The 26020-nt window shown below is 41.8% G+C and overlaps 1 protein-coding gene across 4 annotated transcripts; it reads right to left on the reverse strand.

Moving 5' to 3' along the window:
• Nucleotides 1–11535: 11535 nt before the first annotated feature.
• Nucleotides 11536–25861, reverse strand: smek1 (SMEK homolog 1, suppressor of mek1 (Dictyostelium)). 4 transcript variants are annotated; one of them, XM_078274102.1, is made up of 15 exons: nt 25737–25861; nt 24674–24884; nt 24376–24431; nt 24198–24296; nt 23454–24071; nt 22377–22454; nt 22161–22277; nt 20590–20706; nt 20326–20457; nt 19402–19765; nt 19094–19263; nt 18447–18589; nt 15422–15612; nt 15105–15316; nt 11536–12715 (listed from the first exon to the last, which is right to left on the reverse strand). In XM_078274102.1, exons 2-15 carry the CDS (start codon nt 24813–24815, stop codon nt 12584–12586), a joined length of 2571 nt encoding a protein of 856 aa, XP_078130228.1. In that variant the 5' UTR covers nt 24816–24884; nt 25737–25861; the 3' UTR covers nt 11536–12583. The 4 variants fall into 4 exon arrangements, with proteins under 4 accessions (XP_078130228.1, XP_078130231.1, XP_078130230.1 ...); XM_078274105.1 differs by having other exon boundaries at nt 19402–19560; nt 19663–19765; nt 24674–25861; XM_078274104.1 differs by having other exon boundaries at nt 18447–18586; nt 19402–19560; nt 19645–19765; nt 24674–25861.
• Between the last annotated feature and the right edge of the window lie 159 nt (nt 25862–26020).

Genomic DNA, 26020 nt, shown 5'->3' on the forward strand with positions numbered 1-26020 from the left:
CATAATCCTAAAACGAAGTATTAACCCTCAAATGGCTCTTTAGAAAAGTGGGCCAAAAGACAGATGTACACAAAGGCTATACAAATTTGCATACACATTAAAGAACATACAGAGTCCTACTCTGTCTTTCTAGCTTAAACACACTCACAAAAATGTAGTACATGCACACATATAGGCGTAGACCTGCACACAAACAAGATTTACAGTATGTCTCACACACACACACACACACACACACACACACACACACACACACACACACAATCTATAATAATAAAAAAGCTCCCCTGCCACATTCCTCCTCAGCAGCAGGCAGACAGACCAGTTGCTTCCGCAGTGGATCGATAGAAGACAAAGACGAACTCAGAGTAAAGTAGCAGAGGAATAAATAGAGAAAGGAAAGAAGAGAGAACGAAGGGAAGAGGTTGGGCAGGATTTGGAGAGAGGAGAAAATATTTGTGCGTGTACTGCTACTAGCACAGGAATAAATTCAATAACTATTGATTTGATTGTACTTTTTTGTTAATACTATATCTTTAATTTTACTTGCTTGTGTCACTGGCAGTGCAATTGTTTGGCAACATAGGAGATATACTGTAGATACGCAGAGGAAGGGAGGGGCAGGAAATAAAAGAAAAGAGTGTGAGTGAAGAAGAAGACATAGGAAGAGACAGAGAGAGTAGAGAGGGAGGAAGAGCGAGAGACAGGGAGTGGTGACAGTGATAGAGAGCGAGCGGACTCCTGGGACAGCAGTAGAGGCGAGTCCATCGATCCAGGACAGTGAACTGGCTCACATTTCACCTCCTCAGCAGTAACACCGGCGCTTTGCCATGGAACTGAGCCCTATATCCCGTCTGGACAGGGTCACCTCCACTCTGTCTGCGCGTGAGCGTGCACATGTGCGAGACAGACACAGGAAAACAGATTTGAAAAAGAGATATCTGTGATATTTACTCTATTGTGCATTAAATTATCTTAATATAAATTATAAAAAGCAAGAACAAGGACAACTAAATAGAAAACACAATACTAGATTAAATAATATTTTTGATACAATAGCCCTTGACACTATTCACAGTTTATTTACAATGAAAGGTATCCCAGCAAAGGAACATTGTTTTTATTGCGCTGCTGTTCCTCCACATGGCATCTAAACACTTTATCAAATTTGGATCGTGCCCTAAGTCACATCCCACCCTCATCAGGGGGAACTGATAGCCTGAATGAATCGCATCCATCTGTAAGTGGTGGGCTGTAAGGGGGACTAGACTCGGCTCTCAAAGCCATCCACTGTCATCCGAGAGGGGCTGAGCCATGTGACAGACGACCGAGCATGTGGCATCTCGATGACCCCTGACCCGGAAACCTTTCCCCTATCTGCCCCTGCTGTGGCTAACGGATGGCCCAGAACCTCAGCGACCACAGGCCACTGGGACTCTTTTGTGCAAGTGGTCAATCACATCAGAAAAGGTCACACGGGGGTCAGATCAGAAACAGGTGAACTTTGACCCTGCGGCGCAGGCCGTAGGTTGTGAAATTTGGGTAGGGTGTGTGGGAGCATTGATAAGATTGACACTTGTGGACCGATAACATACGATTAATAAAAACAGTTAGCAACGATAGTATATGTGTATGAAAGCAGACAAGATAAACAAACAAACACAGCTAGAAAACACTTGCCTAACATTCCTTACACATCGAGCAGAAACAGGACACCATGGGCATCCCACTGAAGTTATTTTTTTCTCGCCACATGTTACATTCAAGTGCAGACTCTGTTGCATTTTATCCCAAGTTCGGTCCAGCAACTCCTCATTTTTCCAAGCTAGGCGTTTGACCTTATTCATCAGCCACATGTTTATTTTGTCTCTCTGCCATTTCCAACTGGGCAGTTAGTGTCCAATCTTTTCTGCATTAAGCTAAGGTCCACATAGGAATTTCACATGTCAAGAGGTCTGGAAAAATATAGTACTGGGGATTTTCCAGCCAATTTTTGCTAAAGTCACAGAGTCTAGAAAAACTATTTAAGACCTTTGTAAATGAAATTTAAGACTCTTTAATACCTTTTAATGAAGCTTAAATCTAAGCTTTTTAAGTGAGAGTTCAACTTAAACAAACTACACCGAAATTTTGAAACTACAGACAGCACAAGAGAGAAAAACATTTTAAAACAGTTTGCCAAACCTGCCACGACCAAAAGTGCCAATCAATGAGGCTAGTTGCATAAAAGAGATTGTAAGCAAGTTACCCATTTAAATTCTCCACTCAGTCTACCATAAAGTTGGAGAAAATCTACAATTTCCATGGCAAATATTTTTATATCTTTCAGGAGGAGTCTAAGGGCCGGCTAAGGACTTTTTTCTGGACCCGGCCCAAAACCTTTTCAGCACCAGTTGGGTTTATAACTCCACCTGACAAACATGACCACCCAGCAGGCCAGTGACATTTACAGTGAGCCGTTTCAGCCCATTAGCCGGCATCAGATCCTCATGCTGCGGCACCTCGTGAGCGACATGACCAGCGGGTCCAGGATTTAACTGAACCCCAACACCGCCATCACCACCTCCTCTGCTTCTGGTGGAACAATAACAGCTTAGTACTGTAACAGGAAGAGGAAATGCGGTTCCCCATGGATTTTTCCCTGCTGTTCCTGCTACTATTTCACATAAATTCACACCCGAAATCAAGGCTGATGAAATGAAAAAGGGAAACCGTGGCTAACAGCTCACATTCTCTACATGAGTGAGTGAGTGATTGAGAGAGAGAGAGAGAGAGAGAGAGAGAGAGTGTGAGTGTGTGTGTGTGTGTGAGTGTGTGTGTGTGTGTGTGTGTGTGTGTGTGTGTGTGTGTGGTGAGAGAAAGACACAAGAGTTTATCCCATGCAGAATATTTTTGGATATGAATCAATGATTGATTTATAATACGTATGAAAAAAACAAATGATCCTTTAAGAAAGGACAAAGACATTATAAAAAAATATATTTTAATCCTCATAACATTTCTTGGACAGCACTGTGGACAGTTTCAAAGAGTTCATTTCCTACACTCCACAGCCTTCTGAACACAACTTCTGAACTTACACTGATCCAAAGTCAGAGTTAAAAACCACAAAGGAACCGTCACACAGGATCCCCAACCTCACAGTCCTCTTGTCCCAGGTCGGCTTCACAGCTCGAGGGACACATCTACAATATTGCTAAACTAACATCTCCCTGGTCTCAGGTCGGAAATTAAACACGAGAGAAAAAAGGGGCTACGGTATGATTTCGCCGCTTTTCACTGGAAGTTTATTTTTGTTCAGAGCCAAACGTCTCACATGCAATCAAAACATCCATGTACATAACTGCACATGCACACTTTCACACATAAACACACACATTAGTGATTAGCAAGGAAATTCTTCTGACCCTCAATCGCTATGCCGTGCTAATGTCTTGTACAATCCTTGAAATTATGTTTATTTATACTTTTTTCCCACAGGAGGAGACAAAAGACAGACTGTACATCCATTTCCTTCACATAAGCCTCCACAACATTTCTACTGTTCTCTTACAGTAAGTGGAATAAGTTTTAAAGAACTTGTTTTTGCACAATTTTTCACAGACATGAGCCCACAACAGTTCAACTCTCTCTCTCTCTGACCATCTGGCTGGTCAAATGGATAGCAGACTCAAAAGGTCAAGGCAGCTATGATCCATTGTGACCCTGTCAATATCACTGCTACACTTATCTGTAATGGAAGACCCTTTGTGGGGCCGATAAGTCAGGTGGGGGGTCGTGGACCGTGCATGTGGGAGCGGTGACTGTGTTCACATGATTGAAAGCGTGTTATGCTAGCATCCCAGCCAGGATTGTGCCCTTGAAACCGGTCAACACAAGAAAAATCTCAGTACGTGTGTCGCCTGGCTCTGGGAACTATTACACCCCGAGTCCTTGACACACTGACTAAGTACCAAAATGTATGCAGGAGTAGCGGAGCCTATAAAAAGCTTTGTTGGAATGAAAGCTGGGCTGCCCTCCCTGTAGCAAGCTGTGATAGTGTAGCCCTTCCTGCGCTGGAGCCAGATAATAATGAAATGCTGGTGTCAGACAAGAGACAGGGAGAAACAAATCAGGCCTGTGGAACAGAGAGCTAATAATAGAAGCTGAAACTGTGGTATTACCACCACTGGCTGAGGAACCATCATCTCACTTCCACACACACACACACACACACACACACACACACACACACACACACACACACACACACACACACACACACACACACACACACACACACACACACACACACACACACACACACACACACACACACACACACACACACACAGAGTTTGAACAGTAACCTGATCAAGCCACCGCAGAAACCAAAGCAATCAAGAATCAAAGCAAAGCCTGCATGTGTACAGTATGTGCATGAGCGTGCATGTGCTGCACGCATGTGAGCGTGTGCGGATGTGTGTGTGTGCAGGGAGTAGGGCAAGCGAGCCAAAGATAAATGGAAGCAGAGTTTGGTGGAAACCACTTTTCCCTCCATAAAGCTAGCAGTGCATGCCTCTGATGTGCCCTACCAGAGAGGAAAGAGGGCCTTTCATTCAGCATGAGGAGATCTGTCTCTTCTCCTTTAGCCCCTCATTTCCCCCTTGTCTTCGCTCCTAGAGAGCATCTGAAGCCCATTGTCTCCCTCTCCTCCCCTCTCCATCACCCGCAAATATAACAACGTATCTCTCCACGACAAGACGAAAGGCTTTTTGCTCCTAATTGTACCCAGACGTCACAGAGACGAAAGAGGTGAGCACATCGGGAGAGGAGGGGAGAAAAAGGAGAGGAGAAAGGAGTAAGGCAGGGAGGAGGAGTCAAAGGAAGAAAGAAGAAAGGGAGAAATGAAAGATGTGTTTGTTCAGTACCACAGGCTGACACATCTCTCTTATCTCTTGCCCAGCCAAACCATATGCCCCTAGGCCACAAGGGGAGGGAGGGGAGAAAGATGAGGTGTAAGTGTGTGAGGGGGAGGGTGGAGGTCGATAAAAATATGTCTTAGCAGGATATAGGAAATCATAAAAGAGGCACATGGCCTGCGTACAGTAGGTAAAAGTTATTCGAGGTCAGCCAGAAATATAAAGATGAATAGAGATGAAAGCATGAAGAGCGGACACTAAACAGATACATGGCGAGGCACTGACTTGAACCGAAGGGGGCTTCTGCCTCGACCCGCAGCCCTCTCGCTCTCCTACAGTGTCCCAGCTGCCTGTTGACCACACACGCCGCCTGGCACAGCGCGGACGCCAACGCCACACGACACAGAGCCGCCGTAAAAGCCTCAGACACTCCAGCAGCAGGAGCCATCAGGCACGGCTGCATGGAAGAAGAAAATCAAACAGTTTTGATTATAAACAGGCATTCACTCTCTGGAAACAAAAGTGGACACAAATTGTGAATGTCAAACACCATTTTGACTGCTACTGTATTTGGGAAAAGTTCTGTTTGGTTAGTTTTGTGTTACCGGCAAGAACCCAGAAGCCTGCCAAGACATTAACATACAGCTGGAGGTTTGATTTGTTAAGTTGAATGTACACAGTAGTATCCTGACTGGGTGACCGGGGCGATGTATGTATGTGTGTGTGACTGGTCCCACATGTTCAACTCCGGCTGAACCATGCGTCCGATTCCCCCGTTTATTGACTGGAAGCTGATACCTTAAAGGGCTTCATTCATGCTACATTACGTGAGGTAAATTCAATAGCCCAGGCATCATGGTTTGGTCATTCACCTTCTTGCCCTGGGTGATTTTTACATGTTGGATGTCTGCCTCTCCCTGCGTTTTCCTTCACAGAAGCCATTCTGTTTCCCAGCGCTCTGCTGCACAGCCTCATTTCACATAACACCTCCAGCTCAGGCCGCTAAACACGCCCAGAGGGCTGGTGAAATTGGTTTTATTTTATTCAGTGTGAGTTTTACACACCTTTAATAGGCGCAGAAATTTATACGGTTGGGGATTTTATCAGCTAGATTCCCAATGTGCGACTCCACATTACTGGAGCTCCATTAAATGTAAACTCCTGGAAAGTACGCTGCTTTTAGGAATCGATCCTAGAACTGTACTTCTGTGTGTGTGTGTGTAAGTCAGTGTGTGACCAGATAACTCATGATGTGGATTTACAGCGTGCCTCCCGACTATACTTCCGACCCAACACACACACACACGCTCTCTCTCTCTCCTGGGTGCGGAAGGTGCGCTCTTTATCACTGTGACATTTCCATTTAACACGCAGCCCAAGAGCTCTTACATTCACATCCTGCCCCATGCTGAGGCACAATACCAACCACTTAACATTTAGCAATGGCAGATCAGCCCCAAATTCTTCCAGTCCCAACACGTCCATGGGAAAACTCATTATTTAGCTTTGCTTTAGAGCGACAAGAGTTATGAAGGGACCACAACCTATACTACCAAGAAACAAAGGAAGCACGGGCTTACTGCCGGTTTATGAGGCACAGGAACAGTTGTATCTGCTCTAAACTTAAGCGCTGAGCTGCAGTGTTATGAGCAGAGTCAAAAGGCCTGTGTGCAGAGAGTGGTTCCCAAGATAAATATAAGGGGGTCATAAGATGATTAGAGGGATAATGAAGATAAAAACACACTTATGTTGCACACAATTACATGTATTTGTTCTGGCTTTGGTCTAATTTTATGAAATAGGGAATACTTTTACCTTTTTGCCCCCCTGAAAACCCCTCAAGTGAAACAATCAAAGAAGGGAAAATTACTCATGTTCATCCTTTGGCCATAACCTACGATGAGTTTGCAAGCAGGGCTTTTATAATAGTTTTTGATGAATTGATTAATTCGAAAAATTCCCGTCACAATTTATCACAGGCCAATGTGTCTACAAATGTCTTACTTTGTCCGAACAACTGTTCTAAATTCAAAGATATCAATGTTCTATCACGTAAGACAAACTTAAGCAGGACATCTTCACTCTTGAGAGGCTTGAACCAATGCATTTGTGTAAATAACTTATTTCTTGCAGTTGAAGAGTTTCTGTTGATTAATTAACTCATCATTTCAGCTCTAGATTTGCATTACAAGCCAAGAGGGTTGGGAATCTAGACTAGCCTACAGTTTCCAATGCATTTAAGAGAGGACACATACTCAATTTAAAACAGCAGTCCTGTTTAGAAAGACCCTAGTTGTCATTACGTAGGTTACTTAGTTAGCAGCATCATGACTTCGTTTCTAAACACGAAATGGGCCTACTTGTGGTTGCGGTCCATCTCTAGGAAGACTCATCATAGCACTTATTTGGTGGGCCTACACATATTTAGTATACATTTAGAATATCATATGTCAGTTTGGAGTTTACATGCCTACCTCCTGACTTAATTTATGTGTTAGACATCAGTTCAGTCACCCAACTAAAAGGAGAGCTCATGAAAAGTATGGTGGACTTCACTGTATCTCACCTCTGCCTCTAATGTGAACCAGATGTGACGGATGATGACTTCTCTCCACTCTTTCATTTGCTACCGACGGATGCTGACCCGGGGCGTCATGGCTGCCCGGGCCGGGGTCCCTGTCGGCCTGAGGGAAGCTCAGCTCCAGTGTTTTAACGCGGTGATTAATCACACGCAGCGGCGGACGTGCTGTGCTGAACACGGCCAATTCCTCCATTAAAGCGGGGGCGCTCCGGCGGACACAGAGAGCACTTTGTGCCGGGGAAACACAGGTCATTGTCTGTTGCGACGCCAGGCCCGGTGGGCAGACATGAAGGTGGACTTTGTGCGGGTGTTTTGACAACCTCGGCTAGGTTTCCGAAAACCGCATGTGTGCCACATTTCCTATTTCATATACTGTCTTGGTTACCAGCATTACATGGGATTAAAATAATAGATCACTCTTTGGGCATTGTACTGCTGCTTTAATCAGTTAAGGTAACTTCACTAACAGTATGCAGCAAAATGTTTGAGTCTAATTGTCAAGTCATTTCTATCATGATGGCCTGTAAGCATAGACTATTAAGTTAACAAAAAAGGTCAATAACTTACTTCTTCCTCCATTAATCTGCTGCAGTTTATCCTTTATCTCCACAAGTGGTCTTTACCGCCCCCTACGGATTATCTTGCCATGCTGTAGCCAGTTCTGTGTTACCTATAGTACATTGCAAATACAAATCTAATTTTTATAATTTAAAAGAAAACTACACCAATAAAAAAAAAAAAAAAAAAAACAGCTACTCATCAGGAACCAACTAACTCACTGTTTATTACACTAAATAATCAAAATGTAGAGGCTTGGTATATTTTAAAACAGCACAAAGGCAAAAACCCATTACTACCTTGCTGAAAGTATCTATAAATTGTTAAAAGGGGAGAAAGGCAAAGGTGGCAGAAGTGCTAAAGGTCCTGCCTTTAAAATCCTACCTGAGTAAAAGTACAGAAGTACTATCAGCTAAATTCCGAAGTAGAAAAGCAGCCCTTTGTGACTGATATGATGAACAAAATGATTACTGAAGGTGGAACTACAGTTTAAGATACTTTATATAGGCCTACAGTTAGGTATTTAATACAGTGGTTACCAAACTATGGGCCAGGGCCCCTCGCGAAGGGTCAGAAGATAAATCTGGGGGGTCATGAGATGATTAATGAGGTACAGTAGGAAAGAAGAGAGAAACTCAGTTGTGCTACATACATTTAAAGTGATAGTTTAGGGGGTTTTTTTGCGAAATATTGGAGAGTTTTACCTCTTTGGGCCTCAAACACTTATTTGAATAAAACAATGCTTGACGTTCAGAGGAAAAATCTCTTTTTGGAGGAACTGTTAACAACTCATAGATATCTGCTTTTGTAACATGCCACAAGCCAAAGCGTTTGGGAACCACTGGTTTAATATAAACTATTCTATTCTATAACTGGTGATATGTATTTTTTTGTTTTTAAAAAGCTGACTAAAGCTGTCAAATAAATACAGTGGAGTAGAAAGTGCATTTCATTCTGAATTATAGTTGTGTAGAAGTTTTACGTAACATAACATGGAAAGTACTTAGTTACATTCCACCACACAACATCAAATGTATGTCCAGTTTGGGGAATTGCTGTGTGATAATGGTTTGTAGTGATTATCCAAGGCCCCAAACTTAAGAAGGGACCTGAAAGCATCTGAACTAAAATGTCTTTGGTGGTCTTCAGGTTGATTGAACGGTCCACATGAGCATATTTTGCTTGGTTGTCGTAAAAATGGTCAAAAGCTCCAGAACACGCGAGTAAGTAGACTAAACAGAGTTGATTGTTTTTGTAAATGCTTTTCCTAATGTCAAAAATAAACCATCAAGCTCAAGTATAAATGTTATTTGACACAAAATGGGATAAAACAAAGACTAATCAAGTTATTGATTTTGAAATATAATACAGCTTAGTATCTTATGCAACATAAAAATAGATTTTTCTTCCTCGAATCACAAACAAATAACTACTGCTGAAAACCACTCAATGTTGTCAGGGTAGTGTCTATGAAATGTCCGGAGGTGTGTTTGAGTTAACTCAAAAGTGTAGGATAATTCCTAGTTTCACCCTTGCAATATGCAATTATGGTTATGTATCATGAAAATATGCATACAACTTATCCCCAACACAGTACAATACTTGTTTGCAGTGCATCATCATATGCTGCTGCATGAGCATTTGCATATATATCTACTGATGTGATCAATCCAGACAGTTGATAAGTGGCAGCCTGGATGCTTAGGGAGCCGAGCCAATCAAGAGAGCTGTCAAAGACGCTTTTCATTGGCCCAGCAGGAAGCTGGACAGCAGTGTCACCGATGGGGACTCTTCAGTCTGGCAGACATACAGGCGGGCACAGCCGGGTGAGCGCCTTGGCACTGGAAGTGGAGCCGGCATTCTGGTGGAGTAGAGACTGGCACCAGGAGCAGGCTGGCCTCTCCAGTGGCAAAGAGGGAGATCACACATACACACACTCTGCCACACTCCCGCTGAGGAGCAAACGGAGGCTGGCAGGGAGGGCTGCTCCTGAAAAGCTGCTGTTGTCTGTTGATGGCTTTCATGTGAATGGGAGCCTTAATAGGCGTTGTCTTGTGTGGCAGCTGCTGCACGCTGAGCACCGAGTGATCCTCTTCTGTTGGCTTATTTAATTAATAAGCAATGTTTGAAGGACACAATGCACTTGGAGGGACAACACAGCGACTCCTTGGTGGCCTGGATGCTGTTTGTTTTTGAGTCATACTCAAACTCCCACTAAGGTGACCACATAAGCTGGGAGGTACTGACATTTTTCATAAACTATTTTCACTCATTGAAAAAAAACACATCTAAGTCTAGGAGCGCTGTGGCCTGTTATAATACTGAGAGTATGACGACTCACTACCTTTTCTCAAACTGAATAACAGTTATTATGACCAAAACAATGTTTGTCAGTTAAACATGATGGGAAACTTAATCATACTCACATGCATTAAACTGTCAATCATCTAAATAAAGAGCACCGTTGTAGTCTTTCACTTCAACAGTCTTGTTTATCCTCCAGGATGTGAAGTTAGTTAGTCAAGTATGATTAAATATTCTGAACATCACATCTGAGTTTATAGTGATGCTGTCATATGCAGTACTTTTTTTTAACACTTAATCCTCATGAAAGTGATCAGTCTACCACTTAAAATTACCCACTGATTAACAGATACCCATCTGTCTTAGCTAAAGCAGTGTAGAAAGGATTGCTATATAATAGTACTGTAAGGACAGCACCAAACCAGAGCTATTCATAGACGCATGAAATGCTCACAAAATATTTTCACAGTGTTAACCTAGGCTGTGCTAAAATGACCACCATCCCAAACATATTTACTGTAAAAAATTACAAAGTACAGATGACATAATCCATGAGGACAGACACACCTGATCATTCTTTTATGGACTAAGGGTGCCACCTGGTGGATAATAGAGATCAGCAACTGAGGTCTGCCCATTAAATGAGGAGCTAAATGTATACATAAATCAGATTTTCACAATATAAGGCATTGCTTTGATTCCTGGAATAAAAATCTAAAATAGGTGTGGAACACATCTTGAAAGTTGAGTCAAATCATGTTTGACAAAACATGACAATATATTTTGTTGTCTACATGGTTTCACAAAATCAATCTAGGGAATAAATTGAATTATTAAAATGTACACTAAAATGTAGTTATTTTTACAGTTTCAGGGTGTGCTTGTAAATCTTTTCGTTTTAGATTATTTTTATTAGAAAGTACAGATAGACAGGAAAGGGGGGACAAGCTGCCAAGGAATCAAGAGTACATGGGGCGCACGCTGCATCAAGTGAGCTACAGGAAGCCCCGGGCTGTAGGTCTTTAATCTTTATAGTGTGAAGTTTAGTGGCTTGTTGAACCCAACAGCACCTTCTGTGCTACAATTACAGGGTCACATTCTTATGGTGCCAAGGAAACCCAGACTGATCAATAACAGCACAATGCAGCAAGGAAACACTTGAGTTATTAGGACAAAGGGTAGTAGGACATCTTACAGCAAAGATCATTTTAATGGTCCCAAATATTCTGAACAACTAAGTGTACACTCATGTAAAAGGAAAAAATGAAAAGATATGACAAAATTCATCACATCTAGAATTCCACTCAATCTTTAATCAAGACGGGATTACAAATTCTCCAAAAAATCTGCAGTTTCAAAGGGCAAAAAGGGTAAAACTAGCTCACCTACTGAGGTCTTTAAAAACCTGTTCAAGTGTGACTGAAAACGTCCTGAACATTTAAAGGCAGGTCTTTTTTGTTATCATTTACAAAAAACAGGAGAAAGATTGAGAGACAAATATGGAACAAAAAGAAAATAATGAAGAAACTGCTGGCTTTTTTTTCTCTTCAGAGAAAGAACGTCCGCTGAGGAACGACGACACTGATGACATCATCAAACGACAACAAGGACAGCTCTTTGCCACATGCTGCCTCCCGTCTGGTCCTATATACTAACTTAAAAAAAAGGGACAGAAAGCAACAGACAAAGAAAGGGAGAAAGAGCAGAGGAGAAAAAGTAGAAAGAAACAAGGAGGATGGCGAATTCTGGGGAGGGGGATGGGGGTGCGAGTGTTGGTTCTGGGTCTGAATTGGCCAACCCATTTGGGCCGCTGTGATGTCCTTCCCTGAGTGGGGGGCGGGGGGCAGTGGGTTATGGTCAGAGCCTGCGAGCTCTCTGGGATTTCAGTTTGCATGTACATGTGTTTTTGTATGTGGTCTTTTCCTCAAGTTGCTAAATAACCAAACTGCCACCTGTCTCATGCTGTCTGAGTGTGATCTTTTCTCTCCCAACTTTCACACGTCTGCTCCACGTTTCAGACGGTTCTTCACTCCTGGCTTCCTGATTGGCACTTGTATGAAGTGGGCTAGTCAGAGGAGGCTTCGTATCCGTCCCAACGTCTGCTCCTCTGTTGGCCACCCGCTGACGGCAAGGGGTGGCTTTCATTCATTCAATTTGTTTACAAGTTTGATCATTCCTGTGTCAAGTCTATGCGCTGAAACTGTCCGAGCACAGTACAAGCTGAGACAGTGAAGCTTCTTTAGGAACTCAGTTTGGACTTCTTCGAAGGTGGCAGAGGGTCCTCTTTACTCTCCCCATCCTCCTCCTCCTCTTCCTCCTCCTCCTCCTCGTCATCATCATCAGGATAGTCCACCAGTCCCACTAAACCTCCCTGAAACAAACGACAACACACACATCAAAATCTAGTCATGATAGCTCAGTTATATATAGAGGTTTACTCCTCGACACAGCGGGGCCCGGGTTCGACGCCGACCTGCGGCCCTTTGCTGCAGGTCATTCCCCCCTCTCTCTCTCCTTTCATGTCTTCAGCTGTCCTGTCAAAAATAAAGGCCAGAAATGCCCAAAAAATAATCTTTAAAAAAAATAAATAATAATAATTCTAGTTACCCTGACCAATTAATCAGACACGTTAAGTATTATTTGGCTGGGATAATAACACTACAAGCCACCTGGTAGACCTGGTTTGGGCTTGTTAGGCTATACTACCTGCACATTTAGTAGATTGGAAACTATAACAGTGTTGTTCTTCACAACTCTACCACACTCATCTCTCTGTTGTAGAATTCAATCAATCCTGGGACAATTTTCAACATCCAAAACACCCCGCTAGTGCTCAACAAACTGTCCCAAATTCTCTGTATTTTGTCTCAATCTGTAACTTGTTACTGTTGTTTCTTCTCTCTTGTATGGGTTTCTAATGTGCATCACTCTCATTTGATCTTAATTTCCCCCCCTTTCAGATAGCGATGTGGCTGTCTTTGGTAAATGCACTTATTTTAAACTGACTTGATCTGTAAATCACATGGATTTGTTCATGTGCCATTCCAGGGCTCCAGACTGCGACCACGAGACACTGCGAGTAATTTCAAACTACTCGCACATGTGCCACCTGCAAACTTGATGAGTTTTTTATTTCATGTTGAAAAGGAGGCCCGTGTAGGTGAGAAGATCATCTATTTTGTTTGCTAAAGACCGTACATTTGCAAGGAATATGCTGCGTAGTGATAGCTGGTAAGGAGTTAGCCTTAGCCTAACGTTAGCCCTCATCTCTTTGTTTATGGTCTTAACCTGGCTTGCCAGCACTTCCGGTCACTGAGCTGTGTTGACAGACCTCGGCAGTGCCGTTGTATTCGGTCTAGTCACAAAATCGACAGCATTCAATGTTGTCTCGGTCTCAGACATAAAGGACAGGGTTTTATTTCAACACCAAAACTGCGGGATATCACTTAATTACCTGTGCATTCACTTATTTATTTGCATTTTTACAACAATGCTAATGGAAGCTCCGACATTTGCCACACGCTACGGTACCGCTCCTTCACTTCAAGAGAGGCAACGTTAGAGACGGCAGAGAGCGTGAGCTCGTCTGTCTCTGGCTTAGGGCTGTGCAATTAATCAAAATTTAATCATGATTATGATTTTAGCTCCCAATGATCACAAAAACAAAATAATCGAGAAAAACTATTATTTAGCTCATTACGTTTTGCAAGTAAACTCTTATTTTCGCCTGTGTTCTGAATGAAAAAAGAAAGTTTAAATAGGAAAAGTATTAAGGCAAATTGCACAGTTTTATTTTTATTTATTTTTTTTTACTGTTGATTTATTTACCTTTTTTCACTGTTTTTTTAAGTTCAATAATCAATAATTAACGAGTAATCGTGTTAAATTATCGTGATTTCAATATTGACCAAAATAATCGGGATTATATTTTTTCCCATAATCGAGCAGCCCTACTCTGGCTCCCTCATCACTCAATATTTCCCACACTGGGCGTTAGATAGACTCCCCTTTCCATGGAAGTCTAATCACCTTAGAAACGGTTGCTATTTCAGTGTAAACAAAAAAAGAGTGAGGGAGACCTTGTATGGGGCTGAGGCAATAATGTTATAATTGACAATAATAATAATAATACTTTGTTTACATTTGTGAATGTGCATTTGTTAAGTACCATTCAATTAAAATGTGACTGTGAAGTGAAATAAAACAGCATATTGTAGTGTCTGTATTTATCCCCAAAGCATTATCAGTAAAACAAGTTAAAATGGGGGAAATGTGAAAAATTGCCTTGCAGGTCGATTAAGGTGTGCGTCTCTAAATGTTCTGCCTGTGCCACTAAATCTTTTTTAGTTAGGGGCTACAGTGCTCCTAGTAAAAAAAGTTAGTCTGGAGCCCTGCATTCTTAGTCTCCCTCCCTCCATTTCCCTCGTGTCTAAATAAAGCTAACAATCTGTACAGTCTAATTGCACACTGGTGGCAATGACCATTCTTTGTAATACACAACAAGGATGGTGGGAGTTGTGTGAAAATTGAAAGTCTAAGTGTGAAGACTCATAGTCAAAGCTCAATTTTCACCAAATTCTCTCTTTCCTTTCAGTTAAGTAGTGTTAGAAACAGAACAGACATTGTGCAAAATCACTTTTGGCTTTGTCCTTAAAAACGTTGTCTCTCAATAGCACTGGAGATTAGTTGTCTGACTTCACACAAAAAACAACTCAAGTTTAAGACCCACACCTTTTTCACATTTACATGCCGACACGTACCTTTGTGGTTACAGTTGTGGTGGAGGGTGAGCTCCGTGCCCCTGAGCCCGGAGAACCTGGTGATCCCGGAGAGCCTGGGTTCAATGAGGCAGATGAAGGAGGGCTGGAGAGGCTGGTTTTAGTGGAGCCAGAGAAGGAGAGCTTGAAGCTGGGATTCTGCCTGCCTGATAAGCTTGACTTGCCCAGTACTTCTTTGTCGTCTGCGTCTTTCACTGAGGGTAGAGAGAGTTCGTTTTTTGTTTTGTTTTTTTCATTTAATGGGTTAACAAAATGCATCTTCTGTAACCAGGGTGGAAAACATGCATTTCCATGCTTACATTTCTTTCTCTCCATGAACTTGCTTATAGGTTCCATGAGGTCTTCCTCACTTTTCATCTTGTCAGAGGGAGGAACCACTGCCTCACCATCCTCGAGGTCATCCTCATCTGTGTTAAACCACATCTCCTCTTCATCCTCCAGTGTCCGTGCATCACGGCGGAAACGGTGGTTCCTCAGGATGGAGCGCATGCTAGAGAGAATAAAGCACCGCTTAGAGTTAAAAAACTAAATACACATTTGTGTGTCTTAAACCAGCTTTCACTCACAAAGTGTCTTTAATATAACAAGGTTTTATAACCCCTTACTCAGTTTAACTAATATGCCCTCTCACAACTTGGTTCGCTGCGCGGGCAGACTGCTGCTGCACACTAGCTCACATTGCACACCCGCTCAATCTGCCACAGTGTTACAATGTGCCACAAAATCAACCAATCGGAGAATTGAAGAAGGTAAAATCTAACTGTCTGAAATACAATGGCATAATAATTACGCACAAAAAACCTATTCGCTGCGGACAAATACGCACAGACGCATCTACACACACACACACACACACACACACACACACACAACCAAACTCAGAAATATGTCCTGACATTGACACGAGCGCTTCTCAAGCCGTCATCGACACGTATTCTTCCTCAGTCACTTCAGTGATTATTAGCTGTAGTATTGTCAATGCCGCATTACTTTGCTAGGACACAATAGTTCCAAGAGTAAGTGCTTGGAGAGCTCATTTTTTGTAATTTAATAGTAAGTTAACATAGCGAGTACTGCAAGCCCTTGCCTCCACCAGCCAGCTCTATAAGTAACATTAAGATGAAGCACGAAGACAAAGTGCATAGATAGATGTAATATATATAAAATTTGCACCACACCACAAATCCCTGCTCATAATAGCTAGCTTTCGGTAAGGGGGTCATTAAGGTAAGGAAGAAAGGAGAGGGTGAGTGAGCGCAGCGGAGCACGAGACGGTGATGCATCAGAATAAAAATTTTAAAAAACCTGAGCGATTTCTCATTCTAAGCAATTTTATTATAATGACTTCACTTCATAAGCATAACCTTGGTCAAAATATAAGTTATTTGGTTCATTCAAATTGTAAGGGCTTTATAAGCACTTTGTCAAAAAAGGGACATTTTCAGTACCTGATTTTTCTCCTGCTCAAATTTAAGTACTTAAAGCACCTTGTATGAACCCCTGACATAATGACAATTATTGCAAATTAGGTCCTTTATGCAGACATTATAATAAACCACAAGCATATGAAAGGTTTAAGTGAGCTCTACAAAAATATAGTGTATGAAAAGGTGCTACATAAGAAGCATGAACTATTACTGATTGGTTGCAGTGTGTAGTGGTTGATTAACAAAACAAAAAAAATCAAAGGACCAAAGTAAAATAAAAAAAATAAATAAAAACACCTGTTGTTGGAAAGTATGCTGAGTGTAGGTTGCGGCAACATAAGTGACATGCTCTTGACTGTGTGTACTTCAGTCAGAGTCATAGATGAGTAAGTGGTACATACATTGCACAATCTCAGCCAGTCAGACAGCACCTATTGTATTTAGCTGAGAAATCTGTAGGACAACAAGTATACACGCAAAATGTCAAAAGATGATACACATAAAATAGCCACTATCTTAGGGCTGGGCGATATGGACTAAAAATCATAATGCTGTATTTTTCGGGCTGAATGGTGATGCACTATATCTCGGTATTTTTGACAAAGTGGGTTAAATATTCAGTTTTAAGTTAAAGGCACATGTGAGATGTCACAAGCAGTTTTTTTTAAAGGGGTGGTTCAGAATCTTGGATGTAGGACCTCATTTCCAAGTTAGCCAGTGTGTTATTTATCAGTGGAGACAGTTTAACACTTTTCATCCAGTCCTTCCAGTTGCAGAGTTTTCTGGTGCTAGGCTAGCGCAAGTCAACCGTATCTGCTAGCCTGCCATTAAAAGGAGTCTTACACAATAAATTATAATGCCAGACTATCGATGTAAATGTCTGTTGATAGAATAATGTTGGAATTAAAACTACCCTTGCATCACGTTGCAATAGTTATACTTTGTTCCCTGTAGTTGGTAGCATAGGCTACAGCAGAAACAATATATTTGTCATTTTAACAGTTATTTGAGTTATCTGACTGGAATGTCACACTGACATTGTTCTTTCCATGTACTGTGAGACACACTCACAGGCAAAGGATTCCTTTACTCATTAAATAATTAGTGATGGTGTAACAGTTGTTGTAGTAGTAGCAGCAGTAGGATTAAGGTTGATTTATGCTTCTACGTCGAATCGATGGCGTACCCCCGCAGACCCCTCTGCGTTGCCGCGAACCCCTCTCAGAGCCCTCCGCCATAGCTCGACGTGCACCTCAAAAAATGTTTAACTTTGCGTCGAGGTGACGCAGACGCAAGAACTGTGATTGGTCAACTCGTCATGTGTGTCGATAGTTGGTGTTTCAAGCAGCCTGCTGTGGGGAGTAGAAACATGCTAGTTCACTGACATACGTTTGCAAATAAACTCAGACATATTTTGGTTACAATGACGGGGTTATCCGTTTGTAAAGTGTCTACATGTCAGTAACGTTTTGAAATTAGCACTTCGCCAGCAAGCAGTACTTTGTGGGCAGTTGTGCTAAAGTTTGCTAACATAACAAACTGGCTGGCAGACACCTCGCAAATAACCTCAGACTTATTTTCTGGTTACAGTAACTAGGTCAACGGATTTTACTGTGTCTATTTCTCGATACTTTTTACAAAATCTAAGCAAGAAAAGGCCAAACAAATAAGATCAATATTTTAGCACGACAGTCTATGGGGTTTGCCATTCTGAGTACCGTTTTGGTGGTGAGCGACACAGACGACACCCCCTAGCGTTATGGCGGTGAAATGCACCGCGATGCAAAGCAACCCCGACGCAGAACTCCGAAAGGGTCACAACGCCGTAGGAGCAACGCCGTGGAGTTGATGCAGAAGCATAAAACAGCCTTTAGTAGTGCAGCCATGGCTTACTCACCTATCCAGTTTGGGGTTGTCTTGCCTCTCTCGTTGCTGTTCATACCGCAGCTTTAAGCCCTTGAAGGTTTGAACATAGTCAACATCCTCCAGAGCTTTCCAGTAGTTCTCTACTATATGAGCTGTGAGAGACTTCACGTCCTCCTAGGGGCAATGGGAGGAGAGAAAAGGAGGAGTGTAGAGACACAGTAGTATGAGAAAATGAGGGGGAAAGTATGGAAAGGTAAGACAAGTAGTTCAGAGTTTTAGGACAGAGGCAGAGCAGAAGAGGAATGAAGTGAGGAGAAAGTGAGCAAGGGAGAGAAAGGGAGGGGAGAACACACCAAACTAGTTAAAATGAATCGAGAAAATGTTTTCACTTATCGGGATGTGGTTTGAGAGCCTACAAATATTGGTTCCTTTTTACAGAGTTGATCTAGAAATTGCATAAAAAAATGCATTAAAAAGCTTTTCATATCAATTCACAATCATATGCAGTGTACACATGATCACATCAAATAATGTGTACTTTTGAGGTGTATACAATGACTGGCTGGCTGCTAATCAATTTACCTGATCACTTGTCCAAACGGGAAAAAAAACATATCCATGTTAACTGTTTGGACAAAAAAAAAAAGAATTTGTGCAAAAATTCAAGAAAATACTCACCACACGGACATACTCAAACATCTCAATGATGGCTGAGTTCATAAGATTGTAGCGTGAGCCGTTGTTAAGGAAGGCCTTGATGACAGGCTCGAAGAGAAAGTTTCTCATGATGTAGCGATTGTAGAATTCATCCTTCAGACCAATGATCCTCCGCATGAAGCGTAGGGCACCTGGGCACAGAAAGATAAAGATGAATATATTAAAGCTCAAAACAAAATGTTCAAAATTTGATTTAAAAAGTTTAATGGTGCACACATGATGTTCAAGTTGACAGTTACTAAGAATTAAAGGGATTATATGTGACTCACATAGTGCCAGGAAGGCGTGCTGAGAGGCAGTGAGCACCAGTACCCTCCTGAGAATGTCCTTGTTGATGATGTAGTTCTTAATGTGATAGGTGTGGTGCTCAACACAGAATGTAAGCAGCTCCAAAATCAAGGCCAGCAACTGGGATGTTTGAAAATCATCTAATAGAAAGGTAAAGGTAGTAAGCAACATAACATACTTGTGCATTATTCTCAAAGTTGTATTTACAGAGCCAACAAACACACCTCGCAGGTATTCAATACCTTTGCTTGGTTTTTCCTCCGTGGTGTTGGCCAGTAGGGGAGCTGAGAGGACGTGCATACAGTGCTTGTAGAAGAAGCTCAGGAACTCGGTTTTTTCTGTTTTCTGGAAAGAAAAATGAAAGAACACTTTTTTTTTTTTTTACTAAGTAACACGATTTTGATATCTACGGCAATTCATGTTTTTACACAACCCAACACATGTCACAATGTTCACAATGGTGAAGGTGCAGAGCTCTGTCCCAACGTGTAAATTGATTATCAGGAAAGTCCAGCTCTATGGTATAGATATTTAATTTGTTTCAGCCAATATCCACATATGGATCACATTCTTCTCTTTTGCATGTATAAAAAGCAAATGTGGCACCTGCATATTTACACCACCACCTCCCTTTGCTCCTTGTAATAATCCTGTTGTTGCAGTGCTGCCTAACTCTTGGCTTTAGAATGGTAGACTCCGTGTCCGTGTCTCTTCTCTCTTGAATCTTTTAAACGTCCTTAAACGAAATTTAAGGACCATAAAGGAGTTTTTACTTGATCCAGATTGACTGAACTGAATTGAGCAAGCAATGCCACTTCACTCACAACAAAAATCCAACATTCAAAAGTGCTTCTGGACATTGTGTGTATAAACGGACGTGTTTAGGAGTAAAAACGCAAACTCACATTTGCAGTAGCCAGCATGTTCTCAGGGTCCACCAGAGTCCGAAGCAGACCCATCAGCTGCACTGCTCCACCTAGCTCTGGGTCTGTATCACAGATCATGTGTTCTATGATCAGGTTGATCAGGAGGATGTCCTGAAGGGCCAATAAATAATCAGTTAATAATAATAATAATTAGTAACATGTAACTAATTTATATCTACCTATGTGATGAAATGATGAACATCATTCTCTGATATTTCTGGCAGACTTTGTTCATATACTTACGTCATCATTCTGCTGAGACTCCTGCATGACAAACTCTCGTACCATGGAGGGGTTGTACTCCACCAGATAAGAGAAAATATCTGTGGCTGCCCCACGCACCTGAACGTCATCCATTCCCTGTTTAATGAACATGAATTATATATGTCAGTGGATTGTGAATGTGACTCTCCCCTCAGGGATCAAAAAAGTCTTATATTATCTGGATCATGTTAAGCTGTAAATTATGTTAGAGGGCAGATTAAGAGCCGTATTGCCTAATTTTGTGATTGAGAGTTTTTGTGGTATGTAAGATTGTTATGCTCTGTCACTGTATATGGCACAACGTTACACTAGCTGAATGCTAAGAAGTGTGTACTGTCAGTATGAATAGGGGAGGGTGGTGGTGGTGGGGTTGAATAGGGGGGGTGAATAGGGGGTATGGGGTTATTTGTGCGTATGTGTGTGTCTGTGTTGGGGGGGGGGTATTTTATTTTATATATTATTGTATGTTGTCTGCAACTTTCATATATTATATTCTGTTTGGTTTGTTTGTTTTTGTCTTCTACACTCCAACTGGTCTGTACAAACTTGTTTGTTTCAAATAAAATAAAAATTGGATCACAAAAAAAACAAATAAAATGGAATAAACAATCAGATTGCTTCACCAATTAGTAAATCATCCTTCCTCCAACATGCCCTCTTTTCAGGCTGTGAACTTCCCACCCAACCACCACATACACACAACCACTACACACATTGCAGCTTATCTAGGATTCTTATTTTGGAGAGCTAGAATTTTTTTTGCAATATCTACATTCTGGTCAGATTTACATACACACACATACGTGATAAGGAATGTGGCATTGCCACCTCTGAATGTACATATTTGAAACAGGGTCTTGAGTGGCCAAGAGCCGACCTAAGAGCATACTCCCCAGACAAATAAAACAACCAAGTATGATTAGATGCACCAGTTCAATTAGTGTTTGATAAGACTTGGGAGAAGAGTTTAGTACCATGACAACCTGCAGCAGCCACCCTGATGCTCAACTATATATGTTCAATGAATGGCAATCCTCAAGGTTTAACATTACACAGACAAAATCAGTATTTGGTTTGTTTTATTACAGTACAGGTTCATTTGCTTGTTAAAGAAAAACAATGCTGTGCCATGGTCATAATGAGAAGTACTTAAATACCCTTAAACTAGAGACTACCACTTTTTAGTCATTCACCTCAAACAAGTGCTGCACACAAAAAAATACAAGTCATAAAACTGGTTCCTTAGTCACAACACAATGTAATTTAATACCAAAGTCAACATGTTCTTGTGTTGTGCACAATCCTTGGTAACCGAATAGCATTGTATGGATCAGTTACACTGCCAACACATTCACACAACACACTGTTTTGCTTCATATTTTTCTTCTAGGAGTACGTCTTAATTTATCTAGGCACATTCCATGATCCTAATGCAAAAAATGGTCACCCCACTACCAAAGCTACTGACACCAGGAGCCAAATCCTTTGTATGTCTGAGCAAACTATCCAATTAACTTAATTCTGATTAATGTTGAGGTTTCTGCACTCACCAGTATGACCTCTAGTGCAGGTAGAATGCCCATGTTTGACAATGTCTTGAAGAACGCGTCTCTGTTTTGAGGTTGTAACGTTTGTGAGAATGCACAGAATTCCTTTAGGAAGTTCACCTGTGAGGAAGAAACAAATCATGCGTCTATGAAACAAGGGACAAGGAGAAAAATGAAGACAGCATTTGATAAATAATCTCCGATTAAGGTCTGCCCTACCAGTTCATGTCTTTTGTCGTCATCTGTAGCCTCATCTGTTAGCTGTGCAAAGAGGTCTGTCAGGAACTTCTCATCGTCCTGACATCAAAAAGGAAGGGGAGATGAGACGGGGTGAGTATCACATTGAGGGTCAACAAATCAGGAAACGGAAAAAATTACCCTTGACCCTGACATTTATCGAGGGTTAAATCTATCGTAACACAGCTGTTGTTGATCTTTAATGGTATGAGTCAAATACAAATAACCAGCAAACAAAAATAACATTCACCGTATTTACCAATGACTGATTTATAGTTTGTTATAGTTTGACATAATTTGTCATTATAAACATTGCTTTAGATTCAATTCACAACCAGAAATCAAAAACATGTATTTTGTTCACTGTTATTTAGTACTATTGCAGTTTACATTAATGCAATCTACTTTATATAAAAAGTCTGAAAAAACTCCCACGTAACATTTGTGGGGGTTTTTTTACTGATGGGTTATGTACATTAGATTTTTTTTACACAGATAACTCATAAATAGATCAAGTGTTATTTTAAATGAACAAAGACTTGTGTGCATTTGTGACAAGACTGCCTCAGGATAAGTAAGGAAGAAAAGGTCAGTATCAGTAGTGTTTGACTTCAGAATTTCACATAGAACAATACGTACTAGAGTAAACAGCGTGCCAGTTTTCCTCTAGCGCAGCATAACTGATTTACACAACACTTCTCCATCTCTATGGAGACAGCCATACATAAACACTGCTGAGTTGACACAGTACAAAAACACAAAGGTCACATGACCATAAAAGACTAGCAGACAAACTCAGACTGGGTAATGCACAATCAAAAATGCAATCCTACAGATGTGTAATTTCCAGTCCTCACTGCATAAACATTTTTTTTAATTTTTTTTTATATTCTTTTATGTGTGCCTTTTGATGTTATGTGGTATAAGCATTTGTATCATTTGCTTTTGCAATGAGAACATTTTAAAAATGAAAATGTAGTGCACACACACATTTTATATGAAAATAATAAGAAATACCCTTCACTGGCAAACCTTAAAATACATATCTGTCTGTCTCACCTGTAGCATGCCCACAATCTCCACCTTGTTGAAGAAGATGAAGGAGTGCAGGGTGGACAGCATGTTTTCCTCAAAAACAGAGGGCGTGGGCAGCACCATGTCCTGAATATACTGCACCCGATACGTCTGGTGTATTTTCTGACGCAGTTCAGGATCCAAGATGGGAATCACCTCTTTAAAGCGGGCTGTCTTAGTAAGAAACTCCCGATGCCGCCGTGGCTGTGGGAGTGCTGGATCAAACTCCAGACAACCAATGATGTCCATAATGCACTCCTCAGAGAACATAACCTCAAAAAGTGCAGTACGATTGAGCAGGAAGATGCCTTTAATGATTTCATACAGGTGGTGCAGTCCCTCTCTGTTCTCCAAATCCTCACACACACGGAACAGTTCCAGAAGCTTGCGAATGTAGCCCTCGTTTTCCACAGCCAGTGCCAGTTTCTCACGCCGCAGTGGGGATGGGAGTGAGGAGGCCACCAGCTCAGCAAGGTCCTCCAAGCGGTTCAGTTCACATGGTGGTAACTCCAGACCTGGCGACGACATGTCGTCAAAGCGTTCCTCCTCAGACTCGTCCACCACATCCTGGGTGATGTCCACTGATGGGTCCTTTCCCTGCACCTTAACATATGAGTGATGTGATTAGTTACAGAACCTATTACCAGGAACACCCAAACACACTTGATATCAAATGTATTCACAGAGAGCAGACAAACACACACCCACACAAAAGATAAGTGCAGCTACCTGGCATATTTTCTCCCAGATTTCATCACAGCCAGCCTTCTCCTGGAAGCTGAGTGCCAGATCATAATTTTCTGCCTCTGACCATACTATCAATGTATCCTTTCCAAAAGAAAAACAAAGCCAATTTACAATTAGTACACACAGAAGGAAAATCCATATTCTAGATGAGTATACTGACCTGTTGTTTCTGGTAGGCAGTGTTTGGATTGATTTTGGACTCCAGCAGTAGGGAACCTGTCAGGTTAAAAACAAAGGTAGCCCACAAGTGTTGCCAAAATGACATGAAGAGAGTAGGTTAGGGTATTCAATGCATACAAGTAAGGGTTACATGCATGGTTTAAGCTGATTAAAATAATTATGTGGAAGGTATTAGTTACATATAGTAAGTATTGAGCATCTATAACGATGACCAATACACTGCAAGTGATCTCGTAATTGGCATATGCCAATCCCTTTTAATAATTACTTCGCCTTACCATCACTCTCTGCTCGCACCAGTAGAGACGTGCCTTTCAAACGCTCCACATAGCCCGAGGAGACATGCCCGGTCCCACGGTCATCCCACTGTCTGTCCTCATTGAGGGTATAGACTTTGACTCGTCGACGAGTGTCAGTCATCTTGGCAGGTAGTTGTAACCGGTTTCCCCCTTCCGGACCTTCTTGGCTTTTACAGGGTGCCTGCTTCACCTAACGTCAGTAACGCCACAACTTCAATTCACGTTTAACACCTGATCACTTCTACAATGCAGTACTAGCTAACTTAACTAGCTAGTGTCAGGGGTCAACCAGCTCAGGTCAACAGTTCTTTGAAGGAACTTAAAAGCGGAACACCCGGACGAGCATCCAGGAAGATTCCCCGATCGATTATGCAGTTACAACTACAATATCTGATTATTTTAACGAGCTGCCTCAATACTTATATCACTCGTGTTAGAGGCAACGCGCCCCACAAAATCATCTTACAGATCATTGTAGCAAGCTGACGACAGTCTAACGTTACTTTACAGTGAGGAGGGCATTAACATTAGATAGCGTGTTAATCGACAAAACAAGGGATGACATATATTGCGGAGTCCTAGCACACAGTTAAGAGAGGAGTGACGCTATCCAGAATAAGCCCCACCGTTACGCTATCTGGCCCCCAAAACAATCTGCCAGATTATTAGTAACGTTACAGCTTGTACGCTAGCGGGCAACGTTAGCTAGAAAACCTAACGCGTTAACTAGCTAGCTAGCTAGTACGCTAACTGCCTACGCTCTATATAGTCAATGTTAACAACCATTTGAAGCAAAATGACCAGAGCTGTGCAGCGATAACATTATTTTACAATTGCGGACCGCAGACACCGTGTTTACCCTGGACCGATGTTACTAATTGCGTCTGAATAATGCGCCAGCTAGCTAGCGTTAGCGGCTATTTCTTCCCCAAGTGTTCCGCCATGTTCTGGCTCGGGGCCGCGGAGAGACCACTCTCTCCTTACTGGTATTCATGCATTCCAAAACAATATGCAAACCAACAAACTGTAGTCGTGTAATTACTTTAAGGTTACGCTTTACATTACAACGCTATTTGCCATTCATTCCCGATGTCTTGCTCAGATAATGGCTAACTGCCCCCCCTGTGAGTATTCAGCCATCTTGGGTCCCTTCAGAGTCAGTACGGGGTTTCCAGCACAGCAACAACAGGGCAGCCCGCCACATTTAAAGAGACAGTAACATAACAGCCCACAAATTCAATTTCTAATGAATGGTGATCAGCAGAAATGACTCGAGAGGTTCCAGCAACATCCAATATCATTCTGCCCTTTACCTTTTATACAACT

Source organism: Sander vitreus, chromosome 18, assembly GCF_031162955.1.
Source record: "Sander vitreus isolate 19-12246 chromosome 18, sanVit1, whole genome shotgun sequence".
Lineage (NCBI taxonomy): Eukaryota > Metazoa > Chordata > Actinopteri > Perciformes > Percidae > Sander > Sander vitreus.